At 38.1% G+C, this 26,790-nt stretch overlaps 1 protein-coding gene across 1 annotated transcript in view; it reads right to left on the bottom strand.

Moving 5' to 3' along the window:
- LOC140234806 (uncharacterized) overlaps nucleotides 1–16,664 on the bottom strand; it is a 103,620-nt gene extending 86,956 nt beyond the window's left edge. The window contains 1 exon segment of the mRNA XM_072314844.1: nucleotides 16,556–16,664. Coding sequence (XP_072170945.1) covers nucleotides 16,556–16,648 — 93 coding nt within the window. The 5' untranslated portion in view covers nucleotides 16,649–16,664.
- Between the last annotated feature and the right edge of the window lie 10,126 nt (nucleotides 16,665–26,790).

Genomic DNA, 26,790 nt, shown 5'->3' with positions numbered 1-26,790 from the left:
ACCCTGAAAGAAATTACACTGAACAAGGATGATGACATAGGACGCTCACATATTTCAGAAATGCAGCAATAAAATTCCATTACAATACAGCTTGCTTATAAGTTCAACTGCGTATGAATTTATTAATGTTTTCTTTATCTCTCCTTTTCTTTTTTCTTTTTTGTTCTGCTTCCTAACCCCCACAACTCATTCATTCTTATGGTGAAGCTGCCATGTCATCATCCTTGCTCATTGTGATTTATTACAAATTTGGGAAACATTCTCATTCCTCATCCCAATCATTATGAATTCTGAAACTCTTTATACCAAGTATAACCAGTTCATAATTGTTTAAATTTTTAAGTCTGAAAATCATCCGGATGAGGTTTCCTTTCATACCTCAGTGTGAATGTGGAAACATTCATTTCCGATGATGGCACATAAAAAATGGAGCCTATCAGTTGAGTTGAAGGTAATTAGTTTAGAATGATATGTCTGGAACCAATCCACTTTACAAACCCGTGATTTATGGCGGTCGATGGAGCTTGAGCTGAATCCGAACCGGTCTCTATTGTGTCACGGTGTAGACTGTAGATCTTTTGTTATGCACAAACCTCGATAATAAGCTTCTTTTTTCCCCTTTACAGACATGAGCAGCCATGCAATTTGTAACAATAAAGCGGCGAGGTAGCACTTCCAAGTTTCTCGAGGAGGGCATGATATGAGCGTCCTAAACAAATCAACTACTGTAGTACGAAAGAGGTATAAATAAAGTGATTCTTTGGCAGGAATTCGGGTCTGACCGTGTGATTACCCGAGGGAAAAAATATAGGGCGCCACACTAGGCCGTCTCGGATCTTACAGCAGATCGTACATCAGCGAGCATCGAAAAAGCATTTTTAAGGGATTGAAGGACACCTTCAGGTATCCCATCTGGTGACAATTCTTATAGATAGACGTTGTTATATTTAAATGTCAAATCATTATCATAATTATATTAACGAGAGAAATATGTCTTCAGATCTCAGTAATCCAACTTGTTTCTCTTCAGTCCTAAAATTCGCAAGGTTCTTCTGCTCTAAGGTACTTTGCAGAAAGTCTGCGGTGTTGGAGAAGTTAGACAGTTCAGTCTGAAGCACGAGCTCAAAGTTCCATTGAGGGCGCTATAGCTTGTAAATTATATTACACCCTGTGTCGTGCACAGTTTTGCGACGTGCAGAGCAGATGCAACTTTTGATTCTTGAATATAGGCAGGGAGGGTTTCCTCTCACCTCCATGATATAGGTCACAACGCCATATCAACACGTTGAAAAAGATGGGAAAGCGAAACATGTTAACACGTGTCTTATTGTGTGTAGTAGGAAAGTATGACGACTTGCCATCAAAAAACGCATAGTGATGAATTACACTGTAGCCTGCTCACCTATAGTGGTTATAACTTCGGTGTATAATACTGTATAAGATTGGGGACTCTCCACTGTTGCTTTATAGAATACTGTTTATCCTTCCATTCTTTTCAAAATATTTCATCCGTTATAGATTCAACACGCTCTGGGTGTAGAGTTTAGAATACACATTGTCTCTGACAATCAGAAATATCAAATTTAATTATCTTCTTCTATCTTTCTTTTTTTAATTCTGCCAGCTATAGACCGCATCATGTTTGCATCATCTTGCCTGTATTATGACTGTTCTCTATTTTCTACAAATCTCAATCATTCATCTAGAAGAATGAACGCTAATAATTAACGATAGTAATAACTTCCTCCTCAAATATCAGCGTCTGCAATTTGAGCCACCCCTCCCCTATCATGGGGGGGGGGGGGAGGCTGAGAGATGGATGTGGAGCAATTCTATGACCACGGGCAACAACCAACGATGAAAATATTACGGTCGCGTGTTCGATTCCGTTATCATCTAAAACAGGGTATATGGCAATCATCCCGGTGACTTGTCCCCTTTGCACTTCGCGTTGTCCTCCTGCACGCGCCGCAAAGTAACCTGGCGGAAGATGGTTGAAGGCAGTCACGAGTATATCGACCTTTCTTCTTGGAGAGCAAACCCCTTGTGAGCGGGCTTAGACCTAGACTTAACAGTCTGGACAAACGCTGCCTACCTAGAGCAGTCTGTCATTAATCAAAGCAACCTTTTTGCTTCCTTCTTCACCACTTTCCACATTGCTCTCATCTTGTGCCTTTCCTCCATATTATACTCGCTCGAAATAATCCTCTTTCAAAAATCCGATTTTTGCGTCTCTTCATCCACCAGGTAATCTTCCGTGAGGACGGATAAGGTCCCCGATAAAAGACGTCGAAATTGCGATTGTCTATTCTATAGACAATATCAACTGTTAATGTGCTACTGGGGCAGACCAGCAGCATAGCCATAGAACGATACAGCACCACTTCCAACACAGTAATGGTGCACACAATGTGAATGCATACGATGTTTAAAATGATCCTTATCTGCATGTAGGCAATCTTCATTAAAGCGATTCCAATCACTGCACATAAGCATATACGTTTTGCCAACCTAGCATTAAACATTATTTTCGTAATTCTCTGAATGTTCTTATTTACATAATCTTTCACAACTCTCCTGATTCTATTCAACTGTTGTTGTTCTGGGTGGGTTTTTTTTCTTTCTACAATATTAATGAAATGTTTAAATTCAATCTATTAATGGTTAGCTTGATGCGTCATGAGCTTAAAATCTCTAGCAGCGAAATGAAAATATTCATCCTTATATTTCTGGAGCATTTTGAATCACATATACGGCCGACTCGGCAGTATCGACAATGCGGAATGACCAGGATATGATATGAAATTGTAGCCGACTTTAATTGGACAGACAGCATTCAGGGAGCCATATTCAGTCACTGTAAACTGCTCTTGCTTTCAGATGAAAAACAAAACTATAACATAGGAGTTGTACTTTTAATCAAGTGTCATTCTCCTTTGAAATGAGAACTATACGTTTCGCATCAGAGGTCCTATATATAGAGGTTCACAATCTCTTTATGGGGTAAAATAGATAATTATAATTTAGGGATTCAAAGCAAGCCATTTCAACCTACAGTGATGATCAGCTCACAACATTGGATTCATGACACAGAAATCTATCTGTCTATATCATACATAATATATTTGCATATACTTAGTATGTTTAAGTAATCAATCATTATATCATAAGTTTAAAAAATTACACGCAAGGTTTGTGTATTTAGCTACCATTCCACAATGCTCTGTGTCGGTCATGTTAAGCTGGTAATTTGCCGAGGACAGGGTTAAAAATGCCACAGGTCTCTCTTAGTGCCAGTTTGGCACTAATCATGCTGGTGACTGGTGAGACTTTTTTACCTTACAAGGGAAATATATAGATGAATGTGATTATAAAGTATACAAATACCTTCTTCAAATTTTTATTGATAAATGCGGGTTCACTAACAAAACACTCAACTTAATTTATAACTTATATCTCAGGAAAGCATTTTAGGGGTGACGAATCTATTCTTGATCGCATCTAAATTCAGGATAAAACACCAATAATCTGGAAATATGTAATAAAACATTATGAGCACCACGTGGTGGAAATTGTAGTATTATATGCAAACATGCAGCGTTCTACAGAGTAAAACCTTGTTCACAAGCTCGCTAAACTGTGAACCCGAAGATTACAGTTGATTGATATGACGAGCTAATTGAATGCAAAGTTTAATTTTATAGGGCCAAGATATTTCATTATAGGTATAGGGTCAGAACATCAATGTTAACTAGGGGCGGATCCAGGAATTCCGTAAAGGGGGGGGGGGCAACTAATATTTTCGGTGCCACTTCCGGGTTTCATTTCATTTTTTCTTTTTATTTCTTTGGTTTTAACAACTAATAAAGAGGGGCGTGCGCCCCTTGCGCCCCCTCTGGATCCGCCACTGTTAACGACAAGTTATCAACAAATCCTTCATAATGAATGTTCTGGAGTGACGTATAACAAAATGTGGAAGTTCGTCCAATTCGTAAGGTGAGAATAACCGTTTATTTGAATATGATGATCGATAAGGGAAGATGCTTGTCAGGTTTCAAATTGGTGTATTGGTGTTCCCCCATCGTCCATCGCTTACTCTGGCTTTTTCGTAAGTAAATAGAAAGGTTGATGCCGTACCTTGATGCTTCCGTTGCTACCGTTCATGATTTCGTGGGACACTGAAATAGGTGCCTAGAACATAAACCATTGTGCGCCACATTACAGGGCTGACATCGTTTCATTGCAGCGACTTAAGTTCGCTTAAATTTTTCTTTTGGTTTTGTTTGTTTCTCCACCTATATACGAATGAAAAGAATGAGGGGAAAATGCATTCGTGTAGAGACGCAAAGCACTCCTCAAGGACAGCCGTTGTTATTTTCCGGCAGGATTAGATTGTAAGGGTCTATTCTCCGCTTGACACGCTTGTTGTTCCACGTCTTGACGAGCAGTGTAATCCGGGCAGAATACATTCCTGCCACAATGCCACACTCATCGAAAAAAGTCGCGTGAAGAAAAGCGAACAAGAAGACACATACTGCGTATTTCTCGATCTTGAGAAGACGTACACCACGACGATGGGTGGGGGGAGGGGGGGGGGAGGGAGGGAGGGAAACGAGGTTCAGTGGTAACTGCTATGGACCCTTAAAAATGACATTCTGGATTCAATGCCCTCCCTACGCTTTACACGATATTTCACTCTCCATGTTATTGAAATTCAACATTTTTCGTGACCCACATGAATAAATAATATTCGTGTAATGTGAGGTGGTACAGACCAAAAGCCTTCGTTAAGAGTATGGCGCTTATGTCTACACTAAAAAACCTATATACCCTGTGTCAATAAGGCCTATACTTTTTAAGTGCTTTTCTACACCCCCGTAAAGGCAAAGTGGTATTGATGAGGAAGTTCGTTCAGAGTTATTGTGTATGAATATTGTTTTCACGACGTCATTTCAAGTAAGCTGAAAGATTATATTATTGAAACTGGTACTTTATAACTTTCCACTGAAGCAAGACCTCAATTTTTTGTATGACATCACACATAATGCATTATACTACTTCGATCAGAACTCAGCATAGGCCCAGCCTTATCAGCTCCAGTGAAGATGACCTCTTCAACTTAATTTATCTCTTTTTTTCCCTCGTCAACGACCGGAAAAGTTGTTTCAGATAACAAACATTCACTACAATATTTGAGACTACCAGACGCTTGACAATGCTGGGGGTGTCTCATGGGTATGGAACGTCGAATTGCACATAATAGAAAATTATGCCTTTTTTCCCCCAAAGAAAAGTCACGATTGGGATGCGACATATACGTGTCAAAGACGGTGCGCACGACTGCGCATCGCTGCAGAGAACAAACAAGTTGACATCCGGGACATTCTCACCTTGACACTGCGATGACAAGAACGAGAATTCTAACACAGCTTCCTGTCCGAGAAATTTTGCCACGTCTTAACGTTTCTCACTCTTTCAACGGCCTGCTACATCTAAACAAGAAATCTGGGTGTTTGTCTATAAGTTCCATGAGTTGTCAACATGCGTTTTTAATCCACCTACATAATGGATGGGGCTGCACTTTCCCGGTTTTCTCATATCCACACCGATCAGACATCCTTTTTGTGTATTTTGGCCATTGTATCCTTTTGATAATGATTAATAAGATGTAATGAAATACTATAATAATCCTGATGTTAAACACATTAGAATAATAAACAATGAAAGGCCATATATACACAATTGATTTTGTTACAGTGTCAATGCGTTTGGACGTATTTAATATTCATTCACTCGCATAAGTATGTTTGCTATCACGCATAAGAAACAGTATTGTCCAGGTTTGTAATCAAACTATAAATCAAATGAATCTCGCGCAATAAAAAATAACATCGCTATATCACTGCAAATCAAATCATGAAAGAAGTGTAACAACGACAGAAAGTAGAACGTGCAAACGAATTCCATTAACAACCCCCCCCCCCAAAAAAAAGAAAAAAAACCCACACACACACACAACCCCCCCCCCCCATGATCGAGTAGTGCATCACAACCTAGTACCTGCCCCCCCCCCCCCCCGCACCTGGCTATTGAAAAATATGTTTGCACAAATCAATGAATATAATTGAACATTTTCAAGGATATCTGTAGTTGCCGTCTCAACCGTAAACTGTATACTCTGTCTGAATTCTGTCAAGTGCAAACGGAAGAAATTGCAACCGCGGTGCATAGTGAATCAGAAAACAAAGAAAAATAACCCTAAATTATTCCACTGCATACCTTTATATAGAGTCTGAAAACGAGCTTAACACTTTGTCCTCGCATATACAAACGTTAAGGCAGCTTATTGAAAAGAAGAAGAAGAAGAAGAAGATAAAATCTTTGTGTGCTGCAATGAAAATTAGCACAAGTATAGATCATGGTTGGGTATTATAACAGTGTATAACATGTCATGTGAACCAACTGCCTGGCTTTCAGACATAATAAACGGCCGTCACAACATACAGGGGGTATGTATCTATAGCGTTGGCATCTTCTTCTGACTCGAAGTGCCCGATTTGTGCATGGTTACGTAATCATACAGGAAAATGTTTGTTATTTTCCCTATTTCTTCTGCCGTGAGTGTGACTTACGTGTCGTTGCTTTAGAGGTACTATCTTATCAGCTGTCCTGTAGAAAGCGTCGGCAATGTGGGAACGTGTTCACAATAAAAGTGCTACACTTTGTCTACCTGTGAGTCGACCGACCATGATCACGTCCTTTAGAAAAGTGTCTTTTATATGTTTGTTTATTTTTGTTTTTGTATGTGGTTTGTGTGTGTGTGTGTGTGTGTGTAATTCAATTTTGTAAATCGCTAGAGATATCCAGATATCCGATGGAAAGAAAAAGGATAAAAATCCATCGTTATTGATATTTTATGTGCCTTTATTTATACGTCACAAAGTTATTTCGCTTTCCGAATAAAAAAAACCCAAAATAAAACAGACAAACAATACTTGAAGTACAAAGACTCTATAAACGGACTGGTAAAGTGTGTCGAGATATGTCTTTTTTATATTTCAAGGTGCTTGGTTTGACAACTGCAAAAGTTAAATACATGGATTGAGATCTTATGGTTTCAAAAACAGATATAATGCTCTTTCTATTGACTGCGGAAAACTTTGATACAAGGGCACACTTCAGTGTCTCTTAAATGTCAAAATATTTTTGTGACACAAAGTATTTTATAGAGTGAGAACAAGAGCAAATGCACTGTTTCGAGGAGTTTTACTAACAATCTTAAAGGTTCCCTGAAATTAAATGCATGTTGATTTGTGTTAATTTATGATGCCCTCAACATCACTTTTGCGGTGAAACGAATATCTATAGAAACATTCCATGTATTTTTGATCAATTTTTCTTCTATTTTTCTTCAGATTACTTGGATACGCCCACAAAAAAAAAAAAAAAAATCCTTCCAAACCAATATTCCTGTTGTGACCTCATCTGTCAATCATTGCTTAAGTACTGTTTAACAAGATATTGGAATGCACCTTCCCCTCGTCTCAGCATAACTTGCATGTTCCCTCGCCATATCTTTTGTGAGTCACATTAATATCACAGAAGCATGCAAGTTATGCTGAGTAGAGGGGAAGGTGCATCCCAATGCCTTTTGTTAAACATATCAGTACTTCAGCAATGGTTGACAGTTGAGGTCACAACAGGAATATTGGTTTGGAAGGAGTTTTTTTTTTTTTTGGGGGGGGGGGGGGCGTATCGAAGTAATCTAAAGAAAATAGAAGAAAATTAGTTTAAAATATATGGAATGTTTCTATATAGACATTCGTTTCACAGCAAAAGTGATGTTGAGGGTATCATAAATCAACACAAATCAATATGCATTTGTATTTCAGAGAACCTTTAAAGATTCCGAATGTATATAGGCAAACAAAGCAGTAAACTGACGATAACATACCGTCCTTGGGACAGCTCTAGACTCTTAACGTCTTTGTGGGATTTGCGCAACATGGAAGCTCGAATTATTGGTCTTTATAATACTTTAAAAGAAAGCGAGGAGATCATGCAGGTATTGCGGAATGTTTTTCAAACATTTGCAGCACATATCGACAACAAGACAAGAGGATTTTGAATAGAAATAGGTTTATTCTATTCCACAGTAACACATTATGAAGAGTTCGATCGTAAAACGGGTTAAGCGCATTTTAAACAATTCAAAGTTAAGTCCATCATTAGGCAGAGCAAAATAAAAACTTTCCAGCGATACATCTCACTTGTGACATTATAAAAAGTAATATTCTTCAAATTTCGATTAAGAATATTCCATACTTTCTTATCATTTTTGCTGTGTCTTTATTAGCTTTAATCGCAAATATCTCAAAATGGCAAGAATGCAGTTAACTCGTTTGCGATTAAACTTTTCATATACTCACAGTACATAATCCGTTAAACGTACACATACGCACGGGAAAATACTGTGACATCGTAACAAAACGTTATACCGTGATACAGTGACCTACTTTCTCACACAAGGTATTTGAAAAAGCCCCAAGCATTTGAGAAAGGTGCAAAAAAAAAAAGAGAAAAAGAGAAAACATCCTGATCTGTCACTACCTTCACAGACTATAGACGATTATTTTGAGCTAAACAATTCTTATGTCATGTAGATCCATTGACCCAGTCTTTTGATTTCAGTGAGTCCACATCCACAACAGAAACCAAAAACGTGACACAAACATTTAGAGGGCTTGGTCAAATAATGGAATCGCTACCGATACACCGGTTTACTTGCGGCTTCCTTGCCATGTTGGTACATGTTATATATAAAAGATCGTTGTTGAATTTATGAGCAAAGAAATGGAAGGAAAGAGAGAAGAGCGATATGTTGATAAAGAGAGAAAAATAATGAAAGAGCGGAGAAGGAGAAGAGAGCAAATATTAACTGTCAGCCGTCAAGGAATGCAAGGCTATTGATTTAACTCGGGTGAGCTGGAATAACCCTTTCCCTGTTGACATTAGGAAGGTATTTTGAAATACCGAGGTGGGTATGTAACATATTACACGTGAATCAGCGCCAGCCACCGTGAATTTCGAACAATAGCGAGCTGGTGGGAGGGCCTTTGTTATTTCTCTGGAGAGAGACGCTTTTTGGTCCATGAGCAAGAATTCGATCACAGGAGAAAAAAAATAAAAATAACTCTATGGGAGAGAAGAGTTGTTTCCCACAGTGCATGTGTGTTTCGAACCAGAGAACTGGGCTTGGAAAACTGTCAGCTATGCGTCGACAACCGAGCTGGTCGACAGCTCCACATTCACCTGCCTGCCCATGGGGAGCTAGCCGACTGGGAGACCCCCATACCTTGGCGAACTTAAAGGAGGGGTAGTTTGATGATGAACAACTCCTCTGAACACAGAAAAAACACCCCACAGACTATTTTACTACGACGTGATGAAACCAAGGAGGTACTACGCATAATTTCTCGCCTACGTATACCTCACAACAATAACTGGCCAATCTGTAAGGTGCACATTCTCTTTATGGCGTGGCGTCCATTCGTGACCTAAAAAGGTTCATATTGGTTGTTATTGTTTATGTGACTCTGGTGTTACATTTTTTAGGCACCTCTTGTGTTGAGATTATGAACATGCCACTGGTATTACATTTCTCGACGTAAACGTATATGATCTACTGTTGATCATGATCAAAATGATACTAATTTTCTTGCACGCACATAACCCATGATACAAAAAGTCAATTAAGGGATTCGTGAAATATATTGTAGTTATTTCAAGGGAAAGTCTTCATCTGTTTTCGTATTGCGATAACATAACAGAATGAAGGATATCACACAAGTCCTACCTTGGTCTCGTGACAGCTAGACCTTATGATATTATATAGCTACTCGCAGGTCCATTTCTTCATGAAGGTGATGCATTTGATTACACGCTTGCGATAACATTTTATATGACAACAGAAAGAAAAAAAATAGAGTGCGTTGGTGTGAGAGAGTTCGTTAGTGTGCGGGTGTGTCTGTGCGTTGTTGTTTTTTGTGTGTATGTGTTTTGTATCTTTGTATCATTGTGCGATAGAGAAAGATGCATCGGAATGCAGAGAGATACAGACATTGCATGCAATTGGACACAAACAGCCCTGTTAATGATAAGGAGACAGCGAAAAACATGATGGCTGTAATAACACACAAGGATACAAGGGACATGATGTTTGACATCAGAATTACATAGCAAAATGTCACTCATTTCTCTTTTTTTTTTAGAAGCTGCCGTGTTAACCTTAAAAAAGGCAACGCAATTTGGATTGTCAAGAGGTATACTTACTGATCTATGAACGGAATTACAAGCTTACTCTCTGATTGACAAATTGCCCTACATCGGCGTAATCGATTTTCAATCAGTTGCTCGACGGAAGAATTTCATGAATTTGAATAAGAATGCCCTCATTGTTTTAAGCTAGCGAACTTGATTGTAAGTCATGACCCTGCACAATAAGATATGAAATCTCACGTCTCAGTCGTAATAACAGCTGCGCAAACATTTTTAAACAGAATGATGAATGAAAACAATACGATAGAAAACCACGACAGACACCGTGTATTGAATCCAGGGGCCCGTTGCATAAAAGTTACCATTATGGTAACTTTGCACTACCATGGCAACAATACTCAACAGCCAATCAAAATCAAGAATTCCATCTGTCCATGGAAGTTACCATTGGATGGCAAAGTTACCATCATGGTAACTTTTATGCAACGGGCCCCTGATGTTATCTTCAACTTGGGCTAGTGTGGCGCCGTACAGCAGATCATAACCAGCTCATCAGTATGCGTACATTAGCTATATTATATACAGTCAAACCTGCCTCAGCGGCCACCTCTCTATAGCGGCCACCTGTCTATAGCGGCCACTGAAAAATCCCCCCGAGAGAAAAGCCCTGTTAAAGACCCTGTGTATAGCGGCCACCTGTCTAACGCGGCCAGCGGCCACAATTTTGTTTCCCGCGGTAGATTTTAACCTGTCTATAGCGGCCAAAAACCCGATGGAGCCGTAGCCGAGCCGATAATTCAGGGTATTTTTCTGCTTTTTAGCCGTGCCAGTCATTTCTGGGCAACATTCAGTCATCGCCACCGTTGCATTCATCAGTTATTCAGTCACAATAATGCACTAATTCATGACTGTGCACATGCTACATCTAGTGTACTGTGCAACAATTTCATAAACACCGGCATTGTTCTATGCATGGTACACACTTGTGCATACGTACACACATAAATGTACATGTATATACAACGATGATACATGTACATGTAGGCAATGCACACAAAGTTGGATTACCTGTCTATAGCGGCCACCTGTCTATAACGGCCACTTTTCCCGTATCCCTTGGGTGGCCGCTATAGACAGGTTTGACTGTACGTCTTTGTATATAACGTTGTTTTCTAACATTCTCTTGCATAGGGAAATAACGCTTGACGATAGACAACACATTGTTGACTCCTGAGTAAAGAAAACCTGATACAGTCTCATCAGTACAGTGTACTACCACCAATGATTGCTATTTCGGCTAATTAGGAAGAGGGCTTCCTATAGGCCTATAGATCCCTCCCAAACCTATCAAGCAGATTGACCCTATACAGTTGACACCGCACCCACATTCAGACGATAACCACAAAAACAACAGTGGTATGTTAAGCCTAACATTGATGAAGTAACATCCATTCCCATATACAGGAGGAATAAAGAGCAAAATGAACGAGGTAAACAGGGCATACAACCGATGACACGCTTGACTATATCCTATCGATGATATCAAGAAGGACAAAGATCAAACTTATTCATAGCGGACATTTTTTTTTTTTGTAAAGAAACATACCAGAAAACAACCAATTGTGTACATCTTTCTGTCTATCTCTCTTTCTGAATATGTGCCGTTCCAAACCAATGCACTTACGATATCAGCAATGAACATCACTGTACACATGATTGTCTATTGCAAGCAGGAAGTGAAGTGTGTGGTTTTAATCATTTTTAATCAAATATTTCAGCCAAGTGTCAATATCAATCTGCCTGTAGAGTTCTCTCTGAATACATATCGCTGAGGGGGGGGGGGGAAATACGAGCTTCGGAGATTACAAAAGAAAGACGTGATGTTATGTCGACAGCCTTTGAATAAATATATCATTGGACTTTAACCTGTTCACAGCCAAATAATGGTTGGTGTTCGCTGCTGATCCGTTACATGCCGACGATACAATATGCCTAGATAATAGTGGGGTCATTGGGATAAGTACGCAAGCAACATTGGAGAACATGCTCCGCGGGCACGCGCAAAACAAAAGTACATTTTCTCGACGCTTCCCTTTGCAAGATTGCAGCCCTCTTTCGGAAGTCCTCCAAGTTTCCAGCAAATTTCCTCTGACGATAACAATCTGTATAGACTCGAATAAACACATGTCAAACTGAAGCTAAAACAATGTAACCTGATGTGCAGCGAACATGTATGCAGTGTTTCCGTAAGTGGGTCTTCATGTCTACTTTTGGGCACTGAAGTTTCCCTTACTGTTAACAGTATTTGGCACGCAAGTAGAGTATGAAGGACCCGAATCATCTGTGATCCTGTTACTTCATGAGTTGCAGTAAGAGTATGTTCGCTAGAGAGCCTAACCCATGAAGCAGGCAATCAAGGGGAATTTCGTTTCCAGAAAATTTACCCGAAGAGAAAATGTTGTATGTGAAAATTAGTGCTAAAGTCAATATGGATCCTTTAAGGTGGAGAAAATAGAATCTTTCATACATTTTCAAACTTGTCAGTTTTGTATACACACCCGGAGGTGAACTTGATGCTTGCGACAAATTTGGTCACGTGACCTACACGGATATCTCGAAGTCAACGGATGACGCCATGTTGGATGACCTGTTGACCCTCAAACTGTCAAAAGGTCCTCCAACACCGAATCGTCGCAACGTTGTGTTCGATTCTCGCTGAAACTTTCGTTGATATCTGATTTCATGCATAACAACCATTTTCTAGAAGTAAGATGACCTATAAAGGTTGTAGCGCTGAATTTGTGAAACTTCACGGGAGTCGGGAATCGAAACGGTCTCAGTGTGGCAAAGACCGACAACTCAAGCTGACGACATACTATCCAGAACATTCGATCCGAGCTCACGACCTAAATAATATTTCAGCTAAGATAGAATATTTTAATGTTTTAGGCTGACTGAGAGATACCTTCAATGTCTCAAGACTAGCTTTACAAAATGCTATTGACAGTGAATGCAAACAACTTCACTGGCCCCAGACTTTGGAACAGTCTTGACAACACTCTCGAAGATGCTCTGACTCTTTCTTCCTTCAAATTAAAACAAGGAAAATGGCTTTTGTCATCCAAACAAAAAACAAACACACTTCTACTATTTAGAATTACCAATAGTGCAGGGTTTATTAGTTGGCAGATCTTCATTGAACCTCAAGCGTTTATGCCTTGGAGATCTTTCGAAAGAGCCTAATTGTAGACCACTCGTTTTTGTTTCCTTTTCTTTATTATGCCTATGTATGCATTTCCTGCAGTTCCGTCCTTGTTTTCGTTCTTATCCTTGTTACAGTCTTTTCTCTCTGTCCGTTTCACCTGACGTCATGATGTCAAGATTTTCATGCATGGAGTCCTAGATTGATCTTTAGATGCCCTTATCTTCTATAGAGCAATTCACAAAATTTACAAGCTCTGCTTTTATTGTGGATTTTTCTTTTCCAGATACATTTCAAAAGTATAATCTTAGTTGCTTTCTTGTTCATTTATCGAAATATAAACACAAAATTACTATTACTGTATAAATTGAAATTTGTGTGATTTGGAATTCTTTACTCATGTAAGCGTCATGTATATTACCTTGTATTACTTTGTATGGAAATAAACTTATTTGAATTTAATTGAAACAAGTTCAGGATGAATTACAGACGTAAACATTCCAAGAGTGTTAGAAATCATCGCTATTCAGAGACAACATTTACTAGCCTCTGCTGTTCGACTCTGTGATGATAAAAGAAACCCCAAACACACACATACACACATACAAGCAAACCGGAAATTAGCAAGCAAATTTCAACCACAATAATTATACCAATTCCTACTGTTCTTTGATAACCTCACATGGAAACGTGTTAGAAGGATTATACCCTACAACTAGGTCGAAATCTTGGGATGATGTCGGAATGGTCATCTAGCCGTCCGAAACTGTCCGTGTTGCATTAAGGAATACTCCGGCCATGCCTATTTGCAAAGGTGATTGAAAGGTGAGGCGCGCTCAGTCAGACAGTCTATTTCTGTCGGCAGACCGTAAAATAAGCAGTGTCTTCTACATCGAGAGAATCAGACTTTCCTGTATATTTTGTCACTTGTTCATTCAGTCAGACAGATTTTCTCGGACAGACTCAACTTACCTCAACATACTGTTCACCCAGTTACGGAAAGACAAGTGTCAAGCTATGTGGGATTCTACGACTTGTAATCTATAGCTGTGCTTATAAAGAAAAAGCGGAGGAATCTGATTCAAATAAAAAGTAATACTTGATTGAAAATACTTCATGATTCACATTGTAAAGATGAAGCAGCGCTATACTCTCAAAGTGACTTCGATGAATAGCATGATGAATTTAGTAGTATACCACATAACTCAATCGAGTATTTAGACACGTTTATTGCTTTTGGAAACACTGTCTTTCGTGATTCTCTCATAATAGGGTAGATGAAATAGTGGCATGTTGTTTACGTCAAAACGTTTTCAACTTCTCGAGTCCAAGTTTGAGGGTTATCATGATCACGTGTCACAGGGCGAATGATTCAAATACCAGCAAGACACAGAACCCCACCAAAACGAGCAACTTTCTTATTTATGTCATCACTTTATCAGAAGTCTGCGTAGACTGCTATCATAATCGATGAAAGAGTATATCCTTATATATGACATACCCCCATTATATTACAACTAAATGGTCGAACTTTAGGTACTATATAATTTATAACGAAAACAACCAAGCAGGTAAATTGAAGTCAGTTCACAAAAGCCTGTGTGGTTTTTCATGATTGATATCAGCCCCGCAAAAGTCTGCACGATAAGTGAAGACGAACAATCAATTTCGGGAATCATTTTTTTTTTTTTGGGGGGGGGGGGCGAGGGGAGGAGATAGTCCCTTTAACTGACTGTCATAAATAAATCACTACTGTCACTAATCGACGTTCACTATACCAACGTGACGGCAGTCGGGGCAGTTTTCTGTCATCGGGATAGACACACGATTAAATTTGAACGTCACGTACACTTCGTTGAAGCCGTATTATGGTCGTTATAACATTTTCCGCATATTTCTGCCAGACGTCAGCCGCCGCACCTGACATCTCATTCTCGGACTGAACTTGCAAAGGGTTCTTGCGCTGTTCACGTATACTGCAATCTTCCCAAGACCACCACACTGGCGCAGTCTCCACTGGCATAAAATGGCAGTCAGTGTGTAAGCTCATGGAAAGTATTTGATTCTCCTGATTTTGGACACACACTTTGGTGGCCATCTAATACTAATGTCAATTTTTAAACGTTCCGAAATGATCATAAGTATTAGTGGTTACAGGTGAACCATGGAGCTACTGAGCTCCATGGGTATACTATAGACATGTTCACCATCGGTCATAAGAAGTGAAATGTTCAAGAGCATTTCATATAAGCCCTTATGTTTGAAGGGCACACAGATTTGTTACTCAAAAGCACATAATCAAAGCGGGGTTGGACACAAAACAATAGGTCAGAGCTAGTGCTGAATTTCTATCTTTACAAGGTCACATTTATACAAACTGGACGATATTGTATACTCAAGGCCGTCATTTAGAAATTTGTTGACCACAATTACTCTACGATTGAAATCTCATCTTTTGTGCAGGCATCGCCGCTATTGGAGAAACCAAAAACGTGATGTTTACTTTGCATTTTTTCCGGTTGAAATTTCACACTACGGATTAATGGATCCATTTGCTATTCAAGCAATATGCGGTTAAATAATGTCTATATAGTGTCAGTAAGGGAATGGGAAACTATTCATAATGTATTCACTGAATAGGAACATTTTGTTTTTATTACAAGGAGCCACGAGATGGGAAATTACTGCACAGGCGAAAAACAACAATACCACTTGGATGTACAGTCGGTAAACATTCCAATGCGACATGAGTGTTTCACCTACTCACGGAATGTGTGTGGTGTTTACTCGAAAAGTTTGCAGTACATTTCAAATGGGTTAACTGCCAAATAAAAGGAAGGGGACGATTTGTATTGGCGCCTCTTTATAGAACGAACCAGGAAGTATAGTTCGTACCTCGTGCTTTCGGGGCGGGACAGCCCGGGTACTGTGGAGCTTCCACTCCGTGCATAAGGCCTGATCGCACATACCCACACCGCACCTCCCCATCATTGTATGTGCACAGACAAACCATTACGCGTTTTGAATGTGACAAATTATGATCAATGAACCTATCAAACTGAATTTTTACCCTACCTTTATCCAGCGGCATGATTCCTCGATTGCTTCGTCCAGCATAGCTTCTGGGTCGGGAGTAAATTCAGGTTCGTCCTCGTTATATTCCTCCATGGTGCTCCAGCGACTTCCTGCGTTTACCAGTCCTTACCTATACGCACGCCACTCGCTAAGCACATTTATCTCCGTAGCAGACAGCACGATAGTAAGCGATTTACAACTATCGAAAGATTGTCGTCTGCTGTGGTGGGTTGTCACGGAAATTCTCTCGTATGAACACCAAATCAAGTTTTGCTTATTTGCTTTTCTCCTTTCTTTCAAAATGGATCTTGTCAGTCGTGAAAAGGTATTTCAAGTCGTGTCATCAAGAGTATCCGAAATCTTAACGCCAAAAGGCGTAGCAGGATCCCAGAAAGGAATGGCGGTGTTTCGATTTGTGCGCAAGTTCCACGAATGATCCCGATTTGCACTTCTCTCGACAATAATTCGCGGATACTACAATAATAGGTGGTCCACCTACAGTTCATTCTATGAAATGCGTGCGCAGTCATTTCCATGGGTTCATCTTTGTTTGATTAGCTGTACTATTCTCTGTTGTATCGTCTCACCGCAAAAAGACAACAACAACAACAACACAACGTTGACACCTGAACCATTCAAAGCTATTCAACTTCACAGGCTTCTTTCGTTTCTCGTGACGTCACAATGTTAAGCCTCCGTGATTGGATTTTTTTTTCCTTCAGACTCTCTCACCTTGTGGCATAACAATCCTTGATAGCAGTTTACACCACACGTCTAGGCTTAACAAACGTATGTTTAACAAACATTATAAGCACTGTTAAGTATGAAAAAGACAGCGCAATATACCAAAGCTGTTTTTCCCCTCTTGTATATGATAGCTCCAAATTCTTGCACTTTATTACTATCGCTTCTTTTCTTTGATATTTTCCCTATTCAGGTTTACCCTTCTTTGTCCCTTCAATTCTTTTATGTCTTGTTATGTTTCCTTTGTGTTGTTTTCCTCGGCTAAAAGATGTTGAAAATACGAGGAAGTTCAAGTTGTCTATTAGTCTGTATGTGTTTGTCTCCTTCCTTAGAATATAAGGGAAAGAATTTTGAGAAACCATTATAACCCAGAGGCCGTTATCCCAAGCGAATTTCTTCTTGAGATAACGATCTCCTCCACCTGTATATCTGAAGATACGGTGAAATACACACATACGCATATCATTATACGCGTTATTACATTCATCTTTAAGTACTCTTGTTTGATGCGACAATCGTTGATTTTGTCATATATTGTTTCATTATTGTACCCATAGAGATAAACAAACTGAGCTGAACTGAACTTTTCGAACTGCTTTTTTTTTTTTCCAGAGGATGTTCGAATAGTCCCTGGAGCGACAGTGTATCTCATTGAGCAAAAAGAACTTGAAGAGGATAAGCTATGGTTTTCGAACGCAATCCATGTCCAATTAGAAATAAAGATGAACGTAATGTTATATGCACGATCTCTTAACTTAAGTTTCAGGCATAGAGGACGTAAAAATGATTAAATCCTAACTTTGTGTAAGTGCATAAATTGAATATCAGGGTACTATAATGGGAAGAGTGTGATTCCATAACAGGTTAAGTCCATCTTTTAAACATTTCGGAGTAAGTCTGTCACCAGACAGACCAAATAAAACCTCCTAAACCTCACTTGTTTCATAACAAACAAACAAAATCTTGAAGTTATGATTAAAGATATCCCATATTTACTTACTAATTTCATTGTTTTTAGCCGCTTTGATTGCAAACATCTCAAGTTCACACGAATGGAGTACACTCGTTTTGCTTTCAAACTCTACTTCATTTGATTTGGTTTGATTTGATTTGATTTGATTTGATTTATTCTCTGTAACGCATTTTCTTTACAAGTATGCATCAATTCTCTGCAAGTAACCCTTTAGAAACTGAAGATTCCGTTTGTATACATAATGGCCTATTGTTCCTTGGAAGGTGCAGCAATATCACTCTCATTTCGACAACTTTCTAAATTACGTAAAATATTACACTGCATGTTTATTTGGGCTTATCATTAGTTCGAACTAGACTTTACCGAGAGACTCATGTGTCACAGAAATAATTCTGACATAATTTTGTTGACCTTTGACCTCTTTCAAATTACTTGATTATCATATTCTGTATAAGAAAACAATAAGAATAGTAAAGCATAATGCTATATATATATATATATATATATATATATATATATATATATATATATATATATATATATATATATAAAGCGGACGGGCGGTTTTGGGCGGTTCAGTTACTAATGGGTTAAAATTGTACAAAAATGTGGCATCATACATTATTATGACTATTTTCAACAAATTTTTGTCATACAGTACACATCTGCAACATAATCACATGCATTATATCTGAATTGGCATACAAAACCATTGCCAAGAATAAGCACAAAGCTTGACTGTTTAGCAACCAATAATGAATGACATTGATAGGCCTACAATAAAAGAAAACAAGGAATTTCAACGTTGTGCTCGTGGAATAAAAGGATAAGGAAAGAGAGAGAGAGGGGAGAGATATTGAAATAAAATGTTGAAGTCTAATTGCGTGCATGGCATATAATTGGGATGTTTGCCATTTTAATTCTTAAAGTCTGGAAATTAAATAACCAGTAACTGGTGAGTTCTTTTTTTTATTATTTACTTAAGGTAGAAAAGACTCTGAGACAAATTAAGAATCCTATCCCATGTGTCGTCGAGGCTCGCCCGATATAGTAATAGCCCTGATGCAATGATCTCATTTTTTTTTAAAAAGAATATGTTATTCTTCATCAATGGGAAACACAATGTACAAACAAATTTATACAAAACTCTGTTTTACATCAATTTCATAATCATCAATGGAAACAAAATTTATACCAACATTTAACATCAATTTGATATATTTTGATACACACTGATACATTTTTTTTCACAATTCATATACATACCTCTTTTTTACTATTTTTCACTATTAACCACACATTCTCTTTTTGATTTTATTCCTTCATTACATTACGAATTTTATTATCTAAATCACTACCCCCCCAAAAAAAAAACAAAAAACAAAAAAACAAAGAAACAAACAAACACACACACACACACACTTTATTTTCAACATTCATTCTAACCAACTTTAGGTATCAATATCCATTGATTGAAGTTTATTCTTAAAAAAAAAAACAGCCCGCCCTTACCCCCGTCCATTCTCCCCCTTACTACCCTGCCCCATTCCCCCCTTCCTTCAAAATTCCCCATCACAACAAAACCTCAGAGACAACTAAAACATGTATGTCCTGACATACAAATCATTTGATTCCATTGATAGATCAATTATGTCGAATGACAGATTGGCTGTTCACATGCATTGCAATATTATTGAATATGAACCAATTTTTGAAAATATTATATTTCTACCCTTTAGGCCTACTTAACCATTTAAGGAGAAGGTCAATCGAAAGCATAACCCAACACCATTAAAGACGAAAATTCCATAGTCACATCTTATCCACTGAATCATCATCAAAAACTCCAGAAAGACCACTTTTACCCAACTGCTTACGTAATGACACCATGTCACCCATGATTATAGGTGACAAAATTTCCGTGACTTTTGGAATGGGATTTTATTTCTTTCATGGCTGCAAATGATTGTTTGTATAAGAGCAATAGTCACTGGCGAAATATTCCTTAGTTTCTGCCGAAAATCTTATTTCAGTTTAGTTTAAGACTATAGACTGTATAAAATGCCCCCAAGTACAAGATTTGTATGTGTGTCAATTTCTCATTAACCCTTTGTGTGGTTTGAGTGCGTATTCACACAGAAAACCTCATATAGCAGAGCACACATTGTCCAATGTCCTTGGCACATAGAGGGTTAACAAAAATTATACAGCACATGTTACGAAGAAGGAGGAAGATGTATCATATTTAGTTGGGGTCTCGTGCTCACCATGTAAAATATCCTTCGGTAACTCAATGCATTGGTGGTAGCTTCATTCCGCGACTACCATATGCAGTTGCAATAGTCTCACCGAAGATGGCGGTATATAAGTATCGCCAAACAGTTCAATTGAGCGATCCTCTCTCTGCTTAGGTGACTGACACATAAGGAACCAAAGCAGGAGGACATTCAAAGCTGAAGTGAAAACATGAATATTTCTGTGAATACATGTTTTAGGTGTTGTCACCACCGTCTTGTTACGCATCGAGGCAATTGTGTGTGTTCATAGAAATACAGAACATAAAGACAAGCGAAAGAGATCGCACTTGTGGAAAAATAGCTAGTTTGAATAATTATCTCCACTTATTCTGCTTCTCACGTCAAAACAATATAAATTACTTTGTTGTAAAGAACTAACAAAATTATAAATAAAAAAGAGAAATTCATAAACATGATACTGCAGCAAAGAAACCTTTATGGTTTTATAAATCATAGAAGGTAATAAATTCGATTTAACGACGGAGCAGGAGACCGTCAGCATTAGTATCACTTGACTTGGCTGACAGCCTCATGGGAAATTTAGCTCAGGTTTGTCTCAGCCTGGCAAGAGGGAGAGTTTTCACAATGGTGTAGTCGTGGAAGAAAGATATATTATACTGGATTAGGGTAAGCTGTGCGCGTGCAGCATGTGCATTGGGTGTTTGTGCTAGGGCCTTGTAATATATCACTATTCATCAGTATCAATACATAATTATAATACTACAGGGGTGAGATCTGAATGCAGAAAAGTTTGTGTAGATTATGCAGATGTGTTTACAATGCAATGTATTGCTGTGTTGGTCATTTTTTTTGGGGGGGGGGGTGGGAGGGATGATTTCATTTTTCAACTTTATTTCCATTTCTCTCTCTCTCTCTCTTTATTCCATAGTGTATATATATATATATAGTCGGTAGAGCACCGGTCTAGTAATCCGGAGGTCTCGGATTCGAATCCCGATGAAAACCCATTTTCTTTGCTCAAAATTTTCGCTATTTATTATTACAATTGTTTCTGGTCAGTTTTTCCTTCCTTGTTTAAAAAAAAAGGTATATATATATATATATATATATATATATATGTATATATATATATATACATATATATATATACAGTATATACATACATATATATAAATAAATAAGTAAATATATATATATATATATATATATATATATATATATAATATATATAATCTTCTATAACATATCATAATGGGTTACAATGGGTTTCCATCGGGATTCGAACCCGAGACCTCCGGATTACCAGACCGGTGCTCTATCGACTGAGCTATAGAAAGCCCTGGTTCGGTGTTCGTCCCTTTCTTTGTTTATATATCTATATATATATATATATATATATATATATATATATATATATATATATATATATACAAATTACGTACCCACCTAGATACATACATGCATACATACATACATACATACATGCATACACAGGGGCGGATCCAGGAATTCTGTAAAGGGGGGGGGGCGTAACTATTATTTTTGGTGCCACTTCCGGGTTAACTTTCATTTTTTCTTTTTATTTCTTTTGTTTTTAACGATAAATAAAGGGGGGGGGCGTGCGCCTCTTGCGCCCCCTCTGGATCCGCCACTGATACATATATATACATACATACACTGCAAGATGATATAGGTGAATGGAGAGATATACACTGTAGTAGTGTCAGAGAACCAAAGCTATTAAAAAAAAAAAAAAAATCAGAAAGCCGTTTTCAAGCAATGTGTGTTCAGATTCGAGTCTAGCTGCATTTTGCGTCTCATTGGTCACTCATTGCAGCGGGGGAACGGAACCGGAGGCGGGGTGGGGAAGGAGGTCAGCTGCAGTCAGCCCGCTGACTGGAAAGTAAATTGTAAATACAGCTTTATTAAACCACAACAAAGCCATCGTGTAGCAAAACATTTCGCGTGTCAAGACCTGTGCTCAAATCCGGAATGAATTAGTACTCTGATGTGGGCCCATGATTCTTCTCAATATGTATCCTAATTCTCTGTCGTTCATAGTCTCATAGATTTGCATATAAAGACAAATATCTCAATATACAGGCCTTATGGTAAGAGACAAAATTGAACATCAATGACCTTTCTTTCCATCACTTCGACCTCTTGATTTATTCGAAAGACAATCTATTTAGGGGATGCATCATCGATCCTTATGCTTTCGACTGTGAATGACCCCGTATATACACAAAAGGAGGATGCTCAATCCAATGAGGTGTGATCGCCTTATTAATTTCCTATTGACCTGCTCACACATCTCTCCTGAATTGCTCTTTACTTAAATAACACAGGGAGGAGCCTCACCTCCCTGAATAAAAACAAATATTTAAGAACAAGTTCTTTCCTTAATTTCATGTCGATAGTTTGTTTGTTCGTTTGTTTGTTTGTATGTTTTTTTGGGTTTTGTTAGCACATGGGGTTCACTCATCTGCTCATCCCCACATCTGTTCTTCCCCACACCATGCCCTATTTCTTTGGAATAGTGTTTCACTTTTACTACACTCAAGGTTTCATAAATACCTCTCTCATGACAGTCATTTCCACTAACAGTTGTATTTGGTTTCATGAGCTAACAAGCAAAAACAAAAAACAAACAAAAAACAAACAAACAAGCAAACAAAAAACATGGTCTTCAGCTCATCTTTCTCCTCTCACTTCTGGGTTTCTTCAGCTGCCAAGAAAAAAAAAAAAAAAAAAAAGGTATTCAGCGGAAAAACATAACCTTACCGCGCTCAAAGATCTCTATTTCTCTTTAGTGCCACTTACGTACTTCCGGGTTTAAAAAAGTGTGTGTGTGTGTGGGGGGGGGGGGGGGGGGGGCAAACGTTAGTGATGACACCTTATGTATTCCTTTGTATGGTGCACAAAAAATGAGGGCCCCGAGCCCCCTGCTCCCCCCCCCCCCCGGTTCCGCCGGCCATGTTTGGTTTCTCAATATTCCATCAAAGTAAATCATTCATTGCACCTGCGACAAGAATTCGATACATACGGTCGCTTATAGGCGTCTCACTTTTCTCGCGGCCAAGTTTGCACATAAACTTGCATAAAGATGTTCATTTTATGGTAAGCCTAATTTTAATTTCTTTCAATATCAGCATCATGCTGTCAGGATTCATTTTATCGAAGTTAAGCGTTTACTTTTCTTGTTAATGTGTACCTTGTAATGTGTCACACATGTAATTCGCATTGGCTTCAATGGCAATATTGCCATGTGTGTGGTGTAAGTTTATAACCTTGTCAGTCATTTTTGTCGAGTGCTACTAGTAACTACTTTACCATTTTGAAGAGAAATAATAATCATTATTATAATGTCTTATTATAAATAAGACCTTTTTATAATGATTGCACCATACACGTTAACCATATTTCGTTCCAAACCTCACGCACTCTGTAAAAACTAATAAGCTGGTGCTGACTTTCATACAGGAAAGTGACAGGAAGGAGGTGGCCCAGTTCATTGAGATGAAGGACTATACAAATAACCAAAACACGAGAGGGAAGGGTTCTGATATTATCATTTCTTTTCTCTTAACCTAGACGTAAAACCCAAAATATATAGGCCTTGTGGGAGTTTGTTAAAGGGATGGTTTAGTGTTAGTGGAGATGAGGATTGAGGTTTTTAACTTTCAGCGATAAACAACTTATGAAATAATACACAGCATACCATTCTAACTGGATTTCGAAGTCTATTAGAAGAAAATTGGTTTAGGAATGGCTGAGACATCCAAAAACAAAATAAAACAATGTGATCCTAATATGAGGTGAGTCCCACCTATTATTAGAATTGCTCTGTTTTGGATATTTCAGCCATTTTAAAACCAATTTTCATCAAATAAACTTTGAATCCCTCTTGGAATTACATGCTCTTTCATATTTTATAACACGTTTCTCATTATCTCAAAAATGTTAGAAACCTGAAGTTAGATCTCACCCAAAACTATACGATCCCTCTAAACAGTTAGCCTATATGGAGCCCACAGAATATGTGAAAAGAACTACATTTTGTGCGAATATAATGTATTATGGCGCCCACATAACATATGAAAAACTGAAATCTTATCAGGTGAAGGTAATCTTGCAAGACGGCTGAACCGAGGTTGAGTCTTAACCACAAAATTAATGGTTCGCACACGAACGTAAATTTCTTGCCTGAATAACGAATCAGTAAATCTATCGACGAAACGAAGATATATCAGGTGACATGCCGAAAATGATGGCCCGGGCGCGATTTTTTTTTCCGTAACCCTAACGCGTCGAAATTGCCAATTGTGGCACTTGAGCAAAGACTATCAGTGTACTAGTTGGTTGCGATACTTGTGTTGCTTTCTTGTATACAGTACCATGGTCGTCTGCTAACCACAGAATCAGATTAGAATGTGAGAATGGCACGCCGCCTGGTGAGCTGTCATAACAACGGCTTTGTGTGTGTGTGCGTGTGTGTGTGTGTGTGTGTGTGTGTATGTGTGTGTATTTTTTTTTTGTACATGTCAATACTTTCTCGTGAAGAAATGGTCAGTAGGATTGATTTATAATCGAGTTGTTATGTTTGAAGGGAGATGATTGGCAGTATAAGTTTGTAATGGATTTGTCTTTTGAATGGCATTTGTACCGTTTTTATGTTCATGCTACACCCAGAATGGGTTGATTTATGATTGATTTGAATGAAATCAATAAAATATCATTGAAAAACAAAGTGTGTGTGTTGTGTGTGTGTGCGTGTTTCCACTTCGCCATCGGTATCGCGTTCTGCTTTGCCGTCTGCTTACACTACTGGTATTCCTGTGGTTTTGTTCGCCGTCTGCTGACACTTTTCCTTTGTCTCGCAAGACTTAATTGCGCTGTTAATGATAATAATAAATATCATTTATAAAGCGCTTATTACAATGTTTCTAATCGCTGAGTGTCTCGATGAAAACATTAGAAAAGAGAAATTCAGTCATGGAGTACAAATTGTTGTTAAGATGCAAACTCGAAGTTTTCATCAATATCTTGCAAAAGTAAATTGGAAATCTAAGCTTGGAATAAATTATGATATAAGTATTATATCGGCCTATATAGGCGTACAACTGCAGCAATTGCTATTGTTAACATTGATCATGTTTATTAAGCCACGCAGAATCAGATTCGAAGTGGGCATTCACGGGTCTAATTGGGTAACATGAACACACTACTTGGTTAATTTGGGTTTATACTTCTCCAACCTCACGATGATTGTGCTTTTTTTTAAAAAAAAAAATGATTCAGAAAGGCGTAGTAGGCTTCTTTTTAGTTCAGGTTCATGTAGATCAAGATATAATTATGATTAAATTCTCATGCACTAACATCCAAGATGAAGATGGGGAGGGAAGAGAAGCTGGGGGAGAGTAATCATCGATTTCGATCGATAAAATCTCTATATTAATATATTAATTCAATCAGCTTTATAAAGGCATTTTGAAACAGCGTTTATAAAGCAAACAGCAACTCATTTTCATTCTAATATTACGTACGGTTTGAATTGATCTATCAATATAGATATATAGGTCTATATTTTTTTATGTTCAGTTTATTATTGACAAACCTATAGTTCTCCTCATCAAGTGCCTCGTTACCTCTACCAAAACGACCATCAGTGAAGGAAACCCAAACCCAAAGAGAAATGTGGATTGAGTGAAAGCAGCAACAGTAGTAAAACACATCAGTGACAGTTAAAGGAAAATCGCACATTGATTGTAAAAGATGCAAAAGTTATGCATTTTTAACGTTTTGATGTTGGTACAACTGGATAAGGGGATACTATAAAAACCGCTTTCAGAAAGTAGGGGGAATGATTACTACCCTTAACATAACTTATGTCAGTATCAATTAAGTTGATGGAATGTGTAATTTTCATGAAAAATGATTTCTTTGTGGAATTCTCTTCATGTTTTCTTTACATTGTTGTCCACACATGACGTCATGGACTCTAGTAGTCTCCTTATCCAGTGATTACAACACCAAAACTATAAAAATGAATAATTTTTGCATCGATTGTCGGATTTTCCTCAAACTTTCACTAATGTTGCTGCGTTCACTCAATCCATATTGCTCTTTTGGGTTTTGGTTTCCTTTAATATCAAGCAATCATCACTACCATCATTGCTTCAATTAGATTATAAAACTGAGGGATCGATCACAGAAAAGAGTTCTGTGGGATCGACCATAAACATTATTACTATCATTTC

Source organism: Diadema setosum, chromosome 11, assembly GCF_964275005.1.
Source record: "Diadema setosum chromosome 11, eeDiaSeto1, whole genome shotgun sequence".
NCBI lineage: Eukaryota > Metazoa > Echinodermata > Echinoidea > Diadematoida > Diadematidae > Diadema > Diadema setosum.
This window is presented reverse-complemented; position numbering and strand designations above follow the sequence as displayed.